The 20,407-nt window shown below is 49.4% G+C and overlaps 1 protein-coding gene across 6 annotated transcripts in view; it reads left to right on the top strand.

Moving 5' to 3' along the window:
* LOC119972486 (coiled-coil domain-containing protein 178) overlaps positions 1 to 20,407 on the top strand; it is a 479,785-nt gene that overhangs the window by 127,626 nt on the left and 331,752 nt on the right. For all 6 annotated transcript variants that reach the window (XM_038809253.1, XM_038809254.1, XM_038809255.1 and 3 more), the window contains one exon: positions 3,679 to 3,840. In XM_038809253.1, coding sequence (XP_038665181.1) covers positions 3,679 to 3,840 — 162 coding nt within the window. The remainder of the gene's footprint in view (positions 1 to 3,678; positions 3,841 to 20,407) is intronic.

Here is a 20,407-nt window from a genome sequence, read left to right as displayed (position 1 = left end):
AAAAGGAAACGTTACAACAGTAAGCACATGGCATCCGAACATTAAAAATAAACAAGCAACGGTACTAAAAAGCACTTGCAATCTGCAAAGCCTCCAAACTTGAGACAGTAAATAGTCACCAGCACAATCAAGCCACCAGCAATCTTCAAAGTAATTTCTTCACGACCTTGAAGTGAGCCTCTACTCTTACCCTCCTGTAGTACAGCCTTCTGGTCACTAACTCCACCCAGTCCTTGGTCCAGGCTTCAAAAGCAAAGCAAACACACACAGTCAGTAGTCAGTAGTACAACTAAACAGTAGAACAGTCAGTAGTACAACTAAAGCATCAGCAAGCTGAAAGAGCAAATCTTCATACGTTCAGCAAGTTGCTCAGTCAAATCGAGCCGCCACCCTTCCACTCCTGTAGTTGGAGCTTCTGGTCACCAACTCCACCTAGTCCTTGGTCCAGGCCACAGAAATAAGAGGTGGTAGCATGAAAACATACAGCCTCAAGATTTGAAACATTGTACAGGTAGCGGTATAACAAAAGCACCAGCAAACAGTACTGTACCGGCCTCCTCGAACAGGCGCCGGAATGTGGCAACTAGACGCTTTTCACAGTAACTTCATTGAAGCCTACTTGTGACAATAAGTGATTATTATTATTATAAACTGGAGGAACAGTTCTTCATACTTCCAGTAAGTTGCTCAGTTAAAGTTCCTCTTTGCCAGCACCAGTGGTGGTTGCATCTTGCTCATCCTCCTTCCTCACTCCAAGCAACAGAAGCAGAAGAGACGCTAACAAGAAGGCACACAGTTTCCAAGTGGCAGCAACAGCAGTCAGGTCACTCCTCTCTGCCCCCCCCCCCCCCCCCCCCCCTCTGGCAGCTCCCAGTAGCAGACTCTCAAGGCAGAACAATCATTACCTGAAAGCCACACTAACAGAGCAAAGCAGAAGAGTGCAAGATCCTTCTTCAGACTGGTAGTAGGCCTGCTCACAACCACCCATTGCCTTATTTCAGACTACAGAAGCAGAGGAGGCAGCAGCAAACAAAAACAATAGGCATTCAGGCATTTTGCAGCCAAAGCAGGAGCAAACAGCATTCACACCTTGCAGCCCCTTGAGAATATTGTTTATTATACGGTCAACAGTAACAAAGATTTGAAAATCAACTCTGTGATATTCCACATATAACATTAACTATTAAAAAAACAAAGAAACATGGCTTCACTCCTCGCAGGTTCCTCAACAGAAATGGAGGATAAACCTGAGGATGTGTTATCATGTCCAGAACTTTGTCATAGAAATTATCTGTCCATCAATGTGTGTGACTTGTTCCATGTATTAGTGACATTCTGTGTCCAGGAGCCGCGGCTGTGCAGGCCCTCCCACACAGCCCAATCTCACCAGAACTAAATCCTGCCATCCACATATTCCACTGGTGCTCAAGATGCAGTTGAACATCTTTGACTTCCTGCCTTATTAACCCACAGTGAAGTGCCAGTTACATGCAGCACTCACCACACCAACAACAAAAGCATCAGCAATCTTGTGAAAGCATTTCTTCAATGGCTTGAGAAGGTGGTCCATTTGGAACAATGTCATGCACTGGGCCCTGCAGTGCCTTATTTCTTCAAACTGGATTGTCGTCTGGACTCATACATCCCCCTGAGCCCAGTGTTCCAGGACCCAGGTATCTTAGAAAAAAATGTCCTCATTTCCAGCTACAGAAAAGGAAAGAAACAGCAACAGCAGCTTCAGGCATCTGCAGCCACCAGCAGGAGCAAGCAGCAAACACAACCTGCAGTTGTAAAGTGCTCACATAGATAAAAATGCCAATTCCTTACTAGCAGTAGCCTTCTGCTGTGCAGCCAGAGGCTGGTCACAGTCAGAGGGAGTTAAAGTGACCTTCAGTGCATAACCATGAGTTTTGAGTGGCACGGTGGCGCAGTGGTTGGCACTGCTGCCTCATGGCACTGAGGATCCGGGTTGGATCCTGGCCCTGGGTCACTGTCCCTGTGGAGTTTGCACATTCTACCCGTATCTACGTGGATCTCATCCCCACAGCCCAAAAAGATGTGCGGAGTAGGTGGATTGGCCTGCTAAATTGCCCCATAATTGGGGAAAAAAAGAATTGGATACTCTAAATTCATTTTAAAAAAAACAAAAAAAAGCATGGGCTGGATTCTCCGGTGACTCCAGGTTTCTGACCAAATTGGGGAAGACGCCGCTTTTGCGATGCTCCGCCCCCTCCAAAGCGGCCTACTCTAGGAGTACACCACGCCACGTATCGACAACCTCAGGACTTTGCCTGAGGCCCCCGATGCTCCGCCTCCGACCGGCCGAGTTCCCGACAGCATGTCGCGTGTGGTCCCATCCGTCGGGAACTCGGCATGGCGGCTGCGGACTCAGTCCAGCGCCGCCAGTCGGAGGAGGGCCGATCTGCGGGCAGATGGGGACATAGCAGTTGACCATAAAATGCAGCCCAGTTTTCCACTGAAGATCGCTGACAATAACTGCTCCATGCATTAAGCTTAAGTATTAAAAATTGTATTTTTAAAATGAATACAGAGTTTGTTGCTGCATGGATAGAGCCGTGTGCTCTACGCTGCCGGCATGCTAGCCCCCAGCAAAATGGGGAATCGGTGGCCATTTTGCGTCATTTCTTCTGGCGTGAAATGCCATTGTTCCCACACAGGCATGGGGACATAGCCCCAGAATCAGAGAATCCAGCCCTATTTAACCATGGACACAGCGCTGTCCTGGATGTGTTTGGTGAAACAGACAGGCAGCAGTTGTAGTTGCCCCTGTTATGGGTATATACAATATTGGAGGATGGCCTTTAGGACCCTCAGATGCTAGGCTTCTCACTCCCCCAGCCCAAGGGCGACTTCCGACCGGGACCCTATCCGGCCCGTTCCCCCCCCCCCCCCATGAGGTCTCCCCCACCCTTCCCCCCTTAGCACTGGGGCAGCATCTCTAGTGCCCCTGAGCTGTGTGCCCGAAAACAAAAATAGCTACTCGCCTCCACCCATCCCCTCAGCAGCCATTGCGCTAGGTTCCAGTTTATAGGAGTGGTAAACGGTGCCTCCATGACTTCTCCTGGGAGCCAGTTAGTTCCTGGGAGGCTGTTAGATTGGGCTTCCTTCTCATTAATGAGATGGAAATTGCTGTTAATTGGTGTCTCGCTATGTCTAGGCGGAATCCGGAACCCACCAACGGGAGCAGGCCGGTTACATTGCAAACCGATTCGAGCCTGCAAGGATCCCGATTTCGGCGTCTCCAGCGATTTAACCGGCGTGCACGGATCCACGGCGAGCGCAATGCGGTAGTTAAATTGCTCCCTTGGTCTCTGAATTACTAGTCCAGTGATAATGCCCCCAGCCCATCACCATCCCCATTTTCAGCCCAAGCGCAGAGAAGCTCCCTTCAGAAAAGCCCCCTTATCTCTTGTAAATGAGAACATGTCAGGGACAGGTTGGAAAGCTCTAGGTGGGGTAGGGCATTTTATGAACCCACTTACCTTCAGACATGCTAGCAGATGACCATAAAATGCAGCCCAGTTTTCCACTGAAGATCACTTACAATAACTGATCCACGCATTAAGCTTAAGTATTAAAAATTGTATTTGAAAATGAATACATATTTAGTTGCTGCATGTAGCTCGAATTATACTGTTGTGCTTTTCCCAAATACAGGCAAAAGCTAAATCAGAGGCTGAAGAACTAGTTCGTATTAGAGACAGTGCTGATAAGAAGAAAGAAAGTGTTTTAAAGAAGGTTACGCAAGCTGAGAAAATTGTGGAGGATATTGAAACCAAGTTTAAACGATTTGAAGCCATACACCGGACCCACAATGAAGCAAGTTTCTTCGACAATTTTAATTAAGATTATTTGATAATTCAGAGGGGGTAAACATCCCATTGAATTTTTATTAGAGTCATTTTATAATTTCATGAAAGTCGCTTAGGTTTGAATCTTGCTGCGGTACATGTTTGAAAATTAACTTTTTGTGGTGGGAAAGGCGCTATTGGCTGGAGTTAAGAGGTCAGAGTAATCAGCAATTGTGATTTCGGATCACACTCCGCTTTGGATGGATATGGTTTTGGAGAAGGAGGTAACCCAGAGACCGGGGTGGAGGATGGATGTGGGGTTGTTAGCGGACCGGAGCTTCTTTGATAAGATTGGGCAGGTGATTGAGGGGCATGTGAGCTATAATTGCTCGGGGGCAGTCTCAAGGTCAGTTGTTTAGGAGGCTTTGAAGGCGGTAGTGAAATGAAATAAAATGAAAGTGAAATGAAAATCATGGTGAGGTGGTATGTGATCTCGTTCAAGGCTAAGGTAGATAAGGAGGAGCGGGAGGAACGCCAAAGACTGATAGAGGAAATTTTGGAGGTCGATGGGAGGTATGCGGGGTCTCCTGACAAAGAGGAAGAAGTGCAGGTGAGGTTCGACCTATTGTCCATGGAGAAGCGGTGCGCCAGCTGAGAAGGCGAGGAGGGGTTGTTTATGAGTATGGCGAGAAGGCAGGATGACTGCTGGCCGGTCAGCTCCGGAGGGAGGCTGAGGCGAGGGAAATAGGAGGGTAGTACTGCAGAGGGTACACCAGACAGCAGGGGGAGGGGGGCTAGGTCTCCCAAACTTGCTGCATTACTGTTGGGTGGTGAATGCAGAGAAAGTGTGGGGCTGGAGCAAGGGGGGGGGGCTCTGTGGGTAAATATGGAGATGGGCTCTTGCAGGGGGTTGCGGGCGCTGGCAACGGCGCCACTCCCGATGGCCCCAGGAAAGTACTTGTGGGTCCGGTGGTGGTGGCCAAGTTGAAGATTTAGAGGCAGTTTGACAGCACTTTAAGATAGGGGGCCGAGTCAGAGGTGGATGCCGATTAGGGGGAATTATGGGTTTTAGCCGGGGAGGATGGATGTGAGGTTTCAGAGATTTGACGAGAGGAGGAGTAAGGAATTGAAGGATTTGTTCCTGGGGGGACGATTTATGAGTTTCGTGGAGCTGGGCGAGAGGTGGGGCAGCACGGTAGCATGGTGGTTAGCATAAATGCTTCACAGCTCCAGGGTCCCAGGTTCAATTCCCGGCTGGGGCACTGTCTGTGCGGAGTCTGCACGTCCTCCCCGTGTGTGCGTGGGTTTCCTCCGGGTGCTCCGGTTTCCTCCCACAGTCCAAAGATGTGCGGGTTAGGTGGATTGGCCATGCTAAATTGCCCTTAGTGTCCTAAATAAAAATAAGGTTAATGGGGGGGGGTTACTGGTATAGGGTGGATATGTTGGCTTGAGTAGGGTGATCATTGTTCGGCACAACATCGAGGGCCAAAGGGCCTGTTCTGTGCTGTACTGTTCTATGTTTCTATCTAAAACAAGTACGGGTTGGCAGGTTGGGTGTTTTAGGTATATGCAGGCGCACTTTGCGAGGAAGGTGGAAGGTGTTCCTGACATTCCCGATTGCTCTTACATCCTCTTTGCTGGAGGCGAGGCTGTTAGTGAGGAGGGAAGGTTGGAGGGGGGCTTGTCTTAGCAATTCATGGGAGGATTCTGGAGGAGGATAGGGTGTCTGTGGAGCTGATTAAGGCAAAGTGTGAGGAAGAGCTGGGGGTGGCGCTGGAAGAGGGACTGTGGTGTAAGGTGCTGCGGAATGTGAATGCCTTGACTTTGTGTGTGAGGTTTGGTGTACAGAGCGCACCTCACACAATCAAGGATTAGCCAGCTGTTCGAGTGAGTGGTGATGTATGTGAGTGATGCGGGAGGGGTCCCGTGAACCATGTTCATATGTTTTGGTCCTGTCTGAAGCTGGAGGATGTGGAGCCCAGTCCCCTCGAAGCCATATTTGGGGTGTCAAACCCACCCGAGCTCCAGGAGGGTGCGGGGACAGGTATCTTAGCCTTCACCTCGCCTAGCGCTCGTAGGCAAGGCTTGTTGGAGTGGAAGTCAGTTTCTCCACCCTATACCTTAGCGTGTAGGGGGACCTGCTGGAGTCTTTGACCCTGGAAAAGGTGAAGTTTGGACTGAGGGCTGGTGAAGGAGGGTTTCTACAATTGTTGGAGTTTGTTAATAATGCACTTTCTGGGGTTGGTTACTATGGACTGCTGAGGGAGCCGTGGGGGTTTAGGGGGTGGGGGGAGTGGTTTGGTTCTTTTTTTGCTGGTTTGGAGTTGGGTTTATTTTGTGAAAATGTTGAAAATTTGTTGAATAAAAAAACTTTAAAAAAAATAAAATCTGTGAGACCAGTGGAGGTGATAGAGTCGTAGGAGCTTGGAGGTGGGGGTAGAGCTAGGGGTGTTTGGTACGGTGGCAGAGTGTGTAGTGAGCTTGGGATAGCAGTGTTGAGACCTTTGGAGGTGGTAGAGATATAAGGTACAGGCAGGTGGTGGCTAGTACAAGCTTGGGGATGGGTAGTTATGAGTGCTGGGAGAGAATGGGGGTGGGATAGAACTGTGAGACCAGTGCAGGTAATAGAGCTGTGGGTTTTTGGGGGAGTTGAAGGGTGGGGTAGAGTTATGAGACCTTGTGCAAGGGAAAAAAGAGCTGTGGAGGGTGACAAGGAGCTATGAAAGCTGTCGGGGTGTGGGGATGAAGAGCCGCTGGGGTGGTAGGGGGAGCGAAGCGTTGTTGAGGTGCTGGGGGGGGAGGGGGGTGGTGAAGAGCTGTTGAGGTGGTGAGGGGGCGAAGAGCAGTTGGGGCGGCGGGCGGATGAAAAGCTGTTGCGGTGGTGGGGCTAGATAAGAGCTGTTGGGATGGTGGGGGGCGAAGAGCTGTTGGGGTGGTGAGGGGGCGAAGAGCTGTTGGGACAGCGGGGGGATGAAGAGCTGTTGGGGTGGTGGGGATGGGTGAAGAGCTGTTGGGACGGCGGGGGGGGTGAAGAGCTGTTGGGACAGCGGGGGGATGAAAAGCCGCTGGGATGGTAGGGGGAGCGAAGCGTTGTTGAGGTGCTGGGGGGGGGGGGGGGTGGTGAAGAGCTGTTGAGGTGGTGAGGGGGCAAAGAGCAGTTGGGACGGCGGGCGGATGAAGAGCTGTTGCGGTGGTGGGGCTAGGTAAGAGCTGTTGGGATGGTGGGGGGTGAAGAGCTGTTGGGGTGGTGAGGGGGCGAAGAGCTGTTGGGACAGCGGGGGGATGAAGAGCTGTTGGGGTGGTGGGGATGGGTGAAGAGCTGTTGGGACGGCGGGGGGGGTGCAGAGCTGTTGGGACAGCGGGGGGATGAAGAGCCGCTGGGGTGGTAGGGGGAGCGAAGCGTTGTTGAGGTGCTGGGGGGGGTGGTGAAGAGCTGTTGAGGTGGTGAGGGGGCGAAGAGCAGTTGGGACGGCGGGCGGATGAAGAGCTGTTGGGGTGGTGGGGCTAGGTAAGACCTGTTGGGACAGCGGGGGGGGGGGGGTGAAGAGCTGTTGGGGTGGTCGGGATGGGTGAAGAGCTGTTGGGATGGTGGGGGGTGGAGCTGTTGGGGTGGTGGGGATAGGTGGAGCTGTTGGGGTGGTGGGGGTGGGCGAAGAGCTGTTGGGATGGTGGGGGGTGAAGAGCTGTTGAGGGTGGGTGAAGAGCTGTTCGGATGTTGGTGGGTGAAGAGCTGTTGGGACGGCGGGGGGGGTGAAGAGCTGTTGGGACAGCGGGGGGATGAAGAGCCGCTGGGGTGGTAGGGGGAGCGAAGCGTTGTTGAGGTGCTGGGGGGGGGGGTGGTGAAGAGCTGTTGAGGTGGTGAGGGGGCAAAGAGCAGTTGGGACGGCGGGCGGATGAAGAGCTGTTGGGGTGGTGGGGCTAGGTAAGAGCTGTTGGGCTGGTGGGGGGTGACGAGCTGTTGGGGTGGTGAGGGGGCAAAGAGCTGTTGGGACAGCGGGGGGATGAAGAGCTGTTGGGGAGGTGGGGATGGGTGAAGAGCTGTTGGGGTGGTGGGGATGGGTGAAGAGCAGTTGGGATGGTGGGGGGTGAAGAGCTGTTGGGATGGTGGGGATGGGTGAAGAGCTGTTGGGATTGTGGGGGGTGGAGCTGTTGGGGTGGTGGGGATAGGTGGAGCTGTTAGGGTGGTGGGGTTGGGTGAAGAGCTATTGGGATGGTGGGGGGTGGAGCTGTTGGGGTGGTGGGGATAGGTGGAGCTGTTAGGGTGGTGGATGTGCGTGAAGAGCTGTTGGGATGATGGGGGGTGGAGCTGTTGGGGTGGTGGGGATAGGTGGAGCTGTTGGGGTGGTGGGGGTGGGCGAAGAGCTGTTGGGATGGTGGGGGGTGAAGAGCTGTTGAGGGTGGGTGAAGAGCTGTTCGGATGGTGGTGGGTGAAGAGCTGTTGGGACGGCGGGGGGGGTGAAGAGCTGTTGGGGTGGTCGGGATGGGTGAAGAGCTGTTGGGATGGTGGGGGGTGGAGCTGTTGGGGTGGTGGGGATAGGTGGAGCTGTTGGGGTGGTGGGGGTGGGCGAAGAGCTGTTGGGATGGTGGGGAGTGAAGAGCTGTTGAGGGTGGGTGAAGAGCTGTTCGGATGTTGGTGGGTGAAGAGCTGTTGGGACGGCGGGGGGGTGAAGAGCTGTTGGGACAGCGGGGGGATGAAGAGCCGCTGGGGTGGTAGGGGGAGCGAAGCGTTGTTGAGGTGCTGGGGGGGGGGGGGTGGTGAAGAGCTGTTGAGGTGGTGAGGGGGCAAAGAGCAGTTGGGACGGCGGGCGGATGAAGAGCTGTTGGGGTGGTGGGGCTAGGTAAGAGCTGTTGGGCTGGTGGGGGGTGACGAGCTGTTGGGGTGGTGAGGGGGCAAAGAGCTGTTGGGACAGCGGGGGGATGAAGAGCTGTTGGGGAGGTGGGGATGGGTGAAGAGCTGTTGGGGTGGTGGGGATGGGTGAAGAGCTGTTGGGATGGTGGGGGGTGAAGAGCTGTTGGGGTGGTGGGGATGGGTGAAGAGCTGTTGGGATGGTGGGGGGTGGAGCTGTTGGGGTGGTGGGGATAGGTGGAGCTGTTAGGGTGGTGGGGTTGGGTGAAGAGCTGTTGGGATGGTGGGGGGGTGGAGCTGTTGGGGTGGTGGGGATAGGTGGAGCTGTTAGGGTGGTGGATGTGCGTGAAGAGCTGTTGGGATGATGGGGGGTGGAGCTGTTGGGGTGGTGGGGATAGGTGGAGCTGTTGGGGTGGTGGGGGTGGGCGAAGAGCTGTTGGGATGGTGGGGGGTGAAGAGCTGTTGAGGGTGGGTGAAGAGCTGTTCGGATGGTGGTGGGTGAAGAGCTGTTGGGACTGCGGGGGGGGTGAAGAGCTGTTGAGGTAGTGAAGAGCTATTGGAATGGTGGGAGGGTGAAGAGCTGTTGGGACAGTGGGGGGGGCGCAAAGAGCTTTGAGAGCTGTTGGGTTGGTGCGATAAGGAGGACTGTTGGGAGCAGGGAAATGATTGGAGAGCAGACAGCAATGTCTTTCTCCTGTACAGTTTTGCAGGCTCTGTTGAATGCAGTGATTGGGCCATGGATCTCATTTCATTAGTTCATACCCACCAAATTACACCAAAAAAATAATGGCACACATGCATGTCATCAGGTCACCCAGCCAATGCCAGGGCTGACCCATCAAAGTAAGCGCTCCACAAGGTGCCATTGCTGCCTTGGAGAAGAGGGAGCTCAGCCCCACACAGAGTTTAGGTACCCCTGATTTGAAATCTGTAAAACTGCATTTAGTTTGTTACTTGCTTCTTGAGATACAAAATATATTTATAGGCTGTACTCATGTATCAATAGACAGAACCAAGTAACCCCATAACATATGATTTTAAAATAATACTTTGATGTCAGTGAAAGATGTTGATAGTCCTGCAAAGTGGTAAGAACAACACAAATTGTGGCAATTATATCATTATTCACTTTGAGCCTTGGAAGGCGTGGTAAAAGTGATATGTTACAATGAAGTCTCGTACATTCCATAATTTAAAAAGTGACAGAATGGCTGTTTGGCAACCTAGAATAATAATGGCAGTTAAAAATAAAGTGTAGACGTAAGCTGTGATTACTTCTAGAATGTCATTGTCATGCAACATTGAAAGACACCGACAGGTGTGGTGAATAAATATTGGTTAGTGAAGCAAACATATTAATTATTATTGACACTGGGTGGGATTCTCCAGTTCTCAGCTGCCTGTCTCTTGGCAGCACACCATTTGCTTGCGATGGGATTCTATCATGCAGTCTCTTTGTCAATGAGATTTCCCATTGAAACAACCCACGCTGTCGCCAAATCCGCCGGTGGGGCTGCACTGCCTGCTGGAAAAGTGAATCACAATGACCGGAGAATGTCAGCCACTTATTTTAATGTAATAAGTTGTACAGAACTGTGTGTCAAAGTTTAAAAATAAGCCTTAGACTATGCCAAAATGGGCCAACAAAATCTTGTGTGCTTTAATTCATCTTGTTTTTTTGAGAGAACTATTTAAGAGAAAACATGTTCGAAATTGTTATTTATAATATGTCAATATTAAGCCACCGTCATACTGAACAGAATGGACTATTGCAAAGAGGTGTACCGACAACTCAACAACAGGAACACTACAGACAGTTACCCGCAGATCCGACCAGGGTACACACCAGCCAACTCAACAGACTGATCAAAATCTTGGATCCAGACCTTCACAGCACTCTATGTGCTCCCACCCCACGTACTCCCCGCGTTCGAGACTTCTACTGCCTCCTGAAAATACACAAGGCCAATACACCAGGCCGTCCTATCGTATCAGGCAATGGGACCCTGTGTGAGAACCTCTCTGGCTACATCGAGGGCATCGTGAAACCCATCGTATAAGGAACGCTCAGCTTCTGTCGCGATACGCCCGACTTCTTACAGAAACTCAGCACCAATGGACCAGTTGAACCAGGAACATTCCTCGTCACAATGGACGTCTCGGCACTCTACACCAGCATCCCCCATGACAATGGCATTGCTGCAACAGCCTCAGTACTCAACACTGACAACTGCCAATCTCCAGACGCAATTCTGCAACTTATCTGCTTCATTCTGATCACAACGTCTTCACCTTTGACAACAAGTTCGTCATCCAGACATACAGAACAGCCATGGGGACTAAATTCGCACCTCAATATGCCAACATCTTCATGCACAAGTTTGAACAAGACCTCCTCACCGCAGAGGACCTTCAACCGACGTTATACACCAGATACATCAATGACATTTTTTTCCATTGGACCCATGGCGAAGAATCACTGAAATGTCTACATCAGGGGTGGGCAAACTTTTCCGTGCAAGGGCCACATTCAGAAATTCACAATTTTAAAGGGCCGCATAGTATATTAATTAATAGTCCCGGTTGTAACCAATTAGCGTGCGGCATATACCTCAGCGCTTCCCCCGGCGGCATCCTGCCTTTAGCCCTCTTTTTCTCTACTTTTCAAAAATGGCGCTTCACCCGGTTATGATTCTGGGCGCCTCATATAGAACAGAGAACAGTATAGCACAGAACAGGCCCTTCGGCCCTCGATGTTGTGCCGAGCAATGATCACCCTACTCAAGTCAACGTATCCACCCTATACCAGTAACCCAACAGCCCCCCCCCCCCCCCCCCCAATTAACCTTATTGAAAAATAAAAAAAATTTTTTAAATGTTTAAAAAAAAATTTTTTTTTTTTTTTTATGACTTGATCTTGGTGGGCCGCATAAAGACCTTTGGCGGGCCGCATGCGGCCCGCGGGCCGTAGTTTGCCCACCCCTGGTCTACATGATGACATCAATAAGTTCCATCCCACCATCAGACTCACCATGGACTACTCTCCAGAATCGGTTGCATTCTTGGACATACTCATCTTCATCAAGGACGGTCACCTCAGCACTTCGCTTTACCGCAAGCTCACGGATATCCTCACGATACTCCACTTCTCCAGCTTCCACCCTAAACACATTAAAGAAGCCATCCTCTATGGACAAGCCCTCCGTATACACAGGATCTGCTCAGACGAGGAGGAGCGTAACAGACATCTACAGACACTGAAAGATGCCTTCGTACGAACGGGATATGGCGCTCGACCCATCGGTCGACAGTTCCAACGTGCCACAGCAAAGCACCGCACCGACCTCCTCAGAAGACAAACACAGGACACAACTGACAGAGTACCCTTCGTTGTCTATACTTCCCCGGAACGGAAGAACTACCATATCTTCTTCACAGCCTTCAACACGTCATCGATGAAGACGAACATCTTGCCAAGGTCATCCCCACACCCCCACTACTTGCCTTCAAACAATCGCGCAACCTCAAACAGACCATTGTTTGCAGCAAACTACCCAGCCTTCAGAACAGAGACCACAACACCACACAACCCTGCCATGGCAATCTCTGCAAGACGTGCCAAATCATCGACATGGGTACCACCATTACACATGAGAACACCACCCACCAGGTACGCGGTACATACTTGCGCGACTCGGCCAACGTTGTCTACCCCATACATTGCAGGAAAGGATGTCCCGAAGCATGGTACATTGGCGAGACCATGCAGACACTGCGACAACGGATGAACGGACATCGCGCGACAATTGACAGGCAGGAATATTCCCTTCTAGTCGGAGAACACTTCAGCAGTCATGGGCATTCAGCCTCTGATCTTCGGGTAATTGTTCTCCAAGGCGGCCTTCAGGACGCGCGGCAATGTAGAATCGCCGAGTAGAAACTTACAGCCAAGTTCCTCACACATGTGTACGTCCTCAACTGGGACCTTGGATGCATGTCGCATTACATTCACCCCCACCATCTGGCCTGGGTTTGCGAAATCCTACCAATTGTCCTGGCTTGAGACAATTCACACCTCTTTAACCTGTGATTATCCCTCTCTCTGGATCTGTAAAGACTTACCTGCAAAGGCTCGCATTCAAAGTATCGTCTTGCATCTTTGACTTTGTCTGTATATATGTTCCTGGAACCTATCTCTCCATTCACCTGAGGAAGGAGCAGTGCTCTGAAAGCTAGTGATTCAAAACAAACCTGTTGCACTTCAATGTGGTGTTGTAAGACTTCTTACTGCGCTCAACCCAGTCCAACGCCAGCATCTGCACATCATATTAAGCTGATGTGAGATGAAGAATTTAATCATTGTTGCAAAGCTGACTGACAGTTCTAACACCACAGCAGCTGCATCTATTTCCACCATTGTAGTTACATTTATTTATCCATAAGTTTAAAAGCCTTGCATCTAACATTCATCCATGGGCCGAAAATGTTCATCTGATAAGTCAGGCTATTTTTACACCAAATGAAAATGAATTATAGAACATAGAACACTGTATAGGCCCTTCAGCCCACGATGTTGTGCCGACCATTTATCCTAATCTAAGATCAACCTAAAATACACCCCTTCAATTTACTGCTGTCCATGTGCCTGTCTAAGAGTCGGTTAAATGTCCCTAATGACTCTGACTCCACCACCTCTGCTGGTAGTACATTCCACACACCCACCACTGACTGTGTAAAGAACCTACCTCTGACATCTCCCCTATACCTTCCTCCAATCACCTTAAAATTATGTCCTATCATGACAGCCATTTCCACCCTGGGGAAAAGTCTCTGGCTATCCATTCTATCCATGCCTCTCATCACCTTGTACACCTCTATCAAGTCACCTCTCTGCCTTCTTCGCACCAGTGAGAAAAGCCCTAGTTCCCTCAACCTTTCTTCTTGAGACATGCCCTCTAGACCAGGCAGCATCCTGGTAAATCTCCTCTGTACCCTCTCTAAAGCATCTACATCCTTCAAACAATGAGGCAACCAGAACTGGACACAATATTCCAAGTGTGGTCTAACTAGAGTTTTATAAAGCTGCAACAAAACCTTGCGGCTCTTAAACTCAATTCCTCTGTTAATGAAAGCCAGCAATGATGTCCAAAGGTGTGCAGGTGAGGTGGATTAGCCATATTAAATTGACCCTTAGTGTTTAAAAAGGTTTGCTGGAGTTATTGGGTTACTGGATAGGGTGGCAGTGAGGGCTTAAGTAGGGTGCTCTTTCCAAGGGCCGGTGCAGATTCGACGGGCCGAATGGCCTCCTTCTGCACTATAAATTCTATGATACTATCTATGATCCCAGGAGAATTTCCTGGGATATTCTACCAGTAGCAAGATGATATTAGTCATTCTATTTCCTTTACCAAGACAATCATGGTGTGAAATTGCTTGATGAGGTCCAGGCTACACAGGAACCCTGACCCTGATCCTGCCTATGTTTTTCTGCCCCAACCACTCTCAGTGTTGTCTCTGTATACTTAATTTCTCACATGCACATACCAGCTCACATTTTTGCACTTGGGGGTGGTGTGAATTGGGTTGTACTTGTAAATTGCAGACTGAGTGTTACAGAAATGAGAATTGGCTTAAAATACCACACCTCAGAGGAGAAGATTCCCTCATGAGTACTCATCTGCAAAGAAAGATGCTTGGGCAATATCATATATATGTGCATCAGTCTCAAATCTGCTGTAACTGGCAGCTGTGATTCTTGAATCACATGTTAAGTAATATTAGGAAATATTTTCCTTTATTGTGAATTCAATAACTTGTGTGACAGCTTAACATGAATCTGCAGCAGGCTACCATCTAAGAAACAACCAAGAAGCAGATCAGAATGGACGGCTATAGTTCTGATGCTATTAGCGGGCTGAACAAATAAAAGCTTGTATATTAGCTCCTAAACCAAGGCATCCATGATCAATGTTATATCAACCAGCAGTTTAATGGAGATACATGTATAATAGCAACAGCTGGAGTTGACCTCTGGTCATATACAGCATGACATAAGGATACATCTGGCAGAGAGCTGGCAGAGACTGTATGCATCCATGCATGGAAAATGAAGTTCATCCAGGCCAGAGTATTGCTGTGACTCAGGCGTGTGCACATATGGCTTCCTTCATCGAGAGACTGGTGTCCGTAATGGAGAGCCAGATAGAGTAGGAACTCAGTGGATGCCGAGGATGCACACCCAACTGTGTATCATCACCTTGTCCATTACCTCTAGTAGCAAAGGTAAGGCGAGAGAGGGACGAGGCACCTGGAGACTCCACCAGTCCTCCTCAGGTCAGCAGAGAGTTACAGGGGTGCCTTGAAAGGTGAATATGGAAGGTGTCCAATGGGTTAGCCCAAGCATCTGAATCTCATCTTCAACAACAACCCAATAACCTACTGCTTGGTTGCTCAGGTGGACTCATGTGGCAGGCATTGCACTACTCCTGTGCTGCCAAGCAAAGATTTCTTACAGGCATAAGTAGCCCTGTCTTTAACCGATTGCCTTTGTTCTCGAGTACACATTGCTGAAGGTAGGGATGTGCCGGAAAAACAATGGTGCCTGGGGCTGCCTTAGGATGAATGTGGCATGGTTGATTCCTTTGAAGCTTGACCACACCTGAAGATATGTTTATTGTGGTCACAGACTAGTTGTATATTGATTGAATGCGTGACTTTCCTGTTAATAAAGGGTGCTGGCTGGTCCATGGGAGCCTTGATGGTCATATGTGTGCAGTTGGTCACACCTTATGTCCGGGAGGAATCCAGCAATGGCTCTGAATCTAATGAACCTCTTTGGCTGACTCTCTGACACTTTGATCGTGCATAAAATTGCCACCTCTTGAGCAGGATATTGGTAACCTTTTGATGCACCAATGGGCCACAGTCTGTGAGATCACAATGCCAGGGACCCGGGTTTGATTACGGCCTTGGACGACTGTCTGTCTGGAGTTTGCACATTCTCCCTGTGTCTGTGTGGATTTCCTCCGGGTGCTCTGATTTCTTCCAAAAGTCCAAAGATATGAAGGTAAGGTGGATTGGCCATGTGATATTGCCCCTTGGTGTCCAGGGATGTGCAGGCTAGGCTACTGGATTACGGGGGTGGGGCGGGCTAGGTGGGGAGTGGAGAATGTTCTTTTGGAGGTTCAGTGCAGACTCGATAGGCCGAAAGACCTACTTCTGCAGTGGGGTTCTATGATTCATAAGAACATAAGAACTAGGAGCAGGAGTAGGCCGTCTGGCCCCTCGAGCCTGCCCCATTCAATGAGATCATGGCTGATCTTTTTGTGGACTCAGCTCCACGTACCCGCCCACTCACCATAACCCTTAATTCCTTTACTGTTCAAAAATCTATCTATCTTTGCCTTAAAAAATCCAAAGAGGCAGCCACAACTGCTTCACTGGGCAGGGAATCCCACATATTTACAATTCTTTGGGTGAAGAAGTTCCTCCTCAACTCAGTCCGAAATCTGCTCCCTCTTATTTTGAGGATACGCCCCTTAGTTCTAGTTTTACCCACCAATGGAAAAACCTCCGGCTTCTATCTTAATTCAATTCATAATTTTATATGTTTCTTTCAGATCCCCCCATAATCTTTAAATTCCAATGAGTATAGTCCCAGTCTACTCAGCCTCTCCTCATAAGCCAATCCTCTCAATTCTGCAATCAACCTAGTGAATCTCCTCGGCACCCCCTCCAGTGCCAATACATCCTTTCTCAAGTATGGAGACCAAAACTGTACACCGTACTCCAGGTGTGGCCTCACCAGCATCCTATACAATGCAACATAACATCCCTGTTTTTAAACTCCATACCTCTAGCCATGAAGGACAAAATTCCATTTGCCTTCTTAATTACCTACTGCACCTGCAAACCAACCTTTTGCAATTCATGCACAAAGATACCCAGGTCCCTCTCTGCACAGCAGCACGCTGCAATTTTTTACCATTTAAATAATAGTCCATTGTGCTGTTATTCATACTAAAATGGATGACCTCACATTTACCAACATTGTACTCCCATCTGCCAAACCGTTGCCCCATTAAACTATTTATATCCCGTTGCAGACTTTCAGTTTCCTCTGCACACTTTACTCTACCACTCATCTTCGTGTCATCTGCACACTTTGACACATTATACTTGGTCCTCAACTCCAAATCATGTATGTAAATTGTAAACAATTGCGGTCCCAAAACTGATCCCTGAGGCACACCACTAGCCACTGATCGCCAACCAGAAAAACACCCATTTATCTCGACTCTTTACTTATCCAATCCTCTATCCATGCTAATACATTACCCGGAACACAGTGTACCCTTATCTTATGCAATAGCCTTTTCTGTGGCACCTTGGCGAATGCCTTCTGAAAATCAAGATACACCACATCCCCCCGTTCCCCGTTGTCCACCGCACTCGTAATGTACTCAAAGAATTCCAATAAATCAGTTAAACATGACCTGCCTTTCATGAACCGTTGCTGTGCCTGCTCAATGGGACAATTTCTATCCAGATGTTGCGCTGTTCCTTCCTTGATTATAGATTCAAGCATTTTCCCCATTACAGAAGTTAAGCTAATTCTATGTCCTCAGGGATCCCTAAAAAGAACCAGAGGTGTAGATGTTGAGAGCCATGGTGATCTTAAGGACCATTGGTATAGGATGCCCAAAAACTCCAGCTCATCATGCATCATGGCACCAAATCATTGGCCACCACCCTGGAGTTAGTATTGATACTGCCACTTGGGCAACAGAAATTAGTTGAGCCATGTATGGTAGACCCTCTGCAAGGAATAGGCTCCTTATTCTCATGGCAATTTGTTGTCATTCCCTTTACTGCACCCAGTCAGAAGACTATGCCTGAGTGTGATGGAGACTGAGTGAGTAGTAAATTAGGTTCATATGGGAATTTGGTGCACGGAGAAAGAGGTAATTTTTATAAGGTTTTTGCAGCTAGTAAAGTGTGTAAAGTATTAGTCAGATTTATAAGTACTAGTAAGGTTTATCAATACTTGTAAAGTTTATTAAGTTAAGGCTGAGTACATCTAATATCAGTGAAATTAAGTCACCTTGAGGAAAATAAAGTTAAGATGTGGCAGGGCAGCATAGTCGTGTGAAACGCTTATCATGTAGTATGTGGGAAGTTGTGGATACTACCAGTGACCTAGATGACTACATGTACAGGAAGTATCACCAGCTCCAGAAGCTTGAGTTCTGGATTTCAGGTGGTTGGAGTCACTGTGATGTATCCATGAATCTGAGAGCTACTTGGATAGCATGTTCAGAGAACTGGTCACACTGCTGGCTAGGGGCTTGGAGGCAGAAAGGGAATGGGTGACCACAAATCAGTGCAGGAGAACCAAGCAGGTAGTGCAGGAGCCCCCAAAGTCCAGCTGTAAGTCAAGGATAAGTCAGAAGTTGGCGCTGGAGCGAGGCGACTCTCTGCAAGCTCTCCCCAACAGATCCACTTTTTACTTAACTTATACTCGTTCCGGTGCTTATGTAGTTACATTGTATACCTTGTGTTGCCCTATTATGTATTTTCTTTTATTCCTTTTTCTTCCCATGTACTTAATGATCTGTTGAGCTGCTCGCAGAAAAATACTTTTCACTGTACCTCGGTACACATGACAATAAACAAATCCAATCCAATCCAGCTTCGTAATTGGTTTTCCGTTTTTGATACTGGAGAGAAAAAGCAGTTGTGAAAGATATTCCTTAGTTAGAAAAACAAACTAGCAATTCTGTGACCCTAGACTCCAGGATAGTATGTTGCCTTGTAGGTGACAGGGGCAAGGATGTCACAAAGCAGTTGCAGGTCAATCTTCTGGGGGGGGGGGGGGGGGGGGGTGGGGGGGGGGGGGGGGGGGGGGTGAATAGCCAGAGGTTGTATTCCACGTTAGTACCAATTAATTAGTTAGGAAGGGGGATAGGATCCTGAAAGCAGGTTTCAGGGAGCTAGGAAGAAGAGTGAAAAGCTGGACGTCTGAAACAGTAATCGTACGAGTTCATCGTACTAGCGAGCATGAAAATAGGAAAATTGAATCTTGAACATGTGGATGGAGAACTGGTGTTGGAGGGAGGCATCAGATTTATGACACATTGAGACTGGCTATGGAGCAACTGAGGCCTGTGCAAGATGGACAGCTGGTGAGGGTTTAAACTAAATTGGCATGTAGTGGGAACCTGAGAGGGAGTTCAAACTGTTAAAAGGAAGTAGAAAAGTAGAGATCAATAATAAAAGACAGGTGCAGTAAAGGCAAGTATCAAATAGGATCACAATAGAGAAACTGCACGGGACAGCAAGGATTGGTGGGAGTTGTTTATAGGCCACCAAACTGTGGTGTTAATATTGGGCACGGTATAAATCAGGAAATCAGAGATGCATGTGATGTGGATGATACAGTGTTTTTTTTTTGAAATAATTTTTATTGAAAAATTTTGAATTTATACAGCAATAACGCACCATAGTAAAATACCAAAAATAAAATGTTAGCAATCATAAACATTCGCCCCACCTCCATGAACAACACAGCATTTTAACAACAACGCAAATTAACACAATATAAATTTACAGAATAGAAACTACAATAAGGAACACCCCCACCCCCCCACCCCCCCCCCCCCCCCCCCCCCCCCCCCCCCCCGCCCCGGGTTGCTGCTGCTATTGACCAAGATACCTATCTTTGAGCCAGGAAGTCCAGAAAAGGCTGCCATCGTTTATAGAACCCTTGTATTGATTCTCTCAGGGCAAATTTGACCCTTTCCAATTTTATAAATCCCGCCATGTCACTGATCCAGGTCTCCACACTTGGGGGGCCTCACATCCTTCCACTGTAGCATAATCCTTCATCGGGCAAAGGCCAGGACACCGGCCTCTTTCGCCTCCTGCACTCCCGGCTCCGCCGCAACTCCAAAAATCGCGAGTCCCCACCTTGGTTTGACCCTGGATCCAACCACCCTCGACACCGTCCCCGCCACCCCCTTCCAAAATTCTTCCAGTGCTGGGCATGCCCAGAACATATGGGCGTGGTTCGCTGGACTCCCTGAGCATCTGGTGCACCTGTCCTCCCCCTCAAAGAACCTACTCATCCTAGTCCCGGACATGTGGGCCCGGTGCAGCACCTTAAATTGGATGAGACTAAGCCTCGCACATGAGGAGGAAGAGTTGAGTCTCTCCAAGGCATCCCCCCAAGTCCCGTCCTCTATCTGCTCCCCGAGTTCCTCCTCCCATTTAGCCTTCAGCTCCTCCACTGACGACTCCTCCACCTCCTGCATTACCTTATAGATGTCAGACACCTTCCCTTCTCCGTCCCACACCCCCGAAAGCACTCTGTCCATCGTCCCCCGCGAGGGCAGCAGAGGGAATCCCTCTACCTGTCGCCTAGCAAACGCCTTTACCTGCAAGTATCTGAACATGTTCCCTTGGGGAAGACCAAATTTATCTTCCAGTTCCCCCAGGCCCGCAAACCTCCCGCCAATAAACAGGTCCCTCAATTTACTGATGCCCGCCTTTTGCCACCCCCTAAATCCCCCACCCTTGTTCCCCGGGATGAACCGATGATTGCCACCCAGTGGAGCCTCCATCGAGCCCCCTGTTTCCCCCCGATGCCATCTCCACTGTCCCCAGATTCTTAGGGTCGCTGCCACCACCGGGCTCGTGGTAAACCTCTTGGGGGAGAGCGGCAACGGCGCCGTTACCATGGCACTCAGGC

The sequence above is a fragment of the Scyliorhinus canicula genome, chromosome 10 (assembly GCF_902713615.1).
Source record: "Scyliorhinus canicula chromosome 10, sScyCan1.1, whole genome shotgun sequence".
Lineage (NCBI taxonomy): Eukaryota > Metazoa > Chordata > Chondrichthyes > Carcharhiniformes > Scyliorhinidae > Scyliorhinus > Scyliorhinus canicula.
The sequence above is the reverse complement of the archived record's forward strand: the minus strand, read 5'-3'. Positions and strand labels throughout refer to the sequence as shown.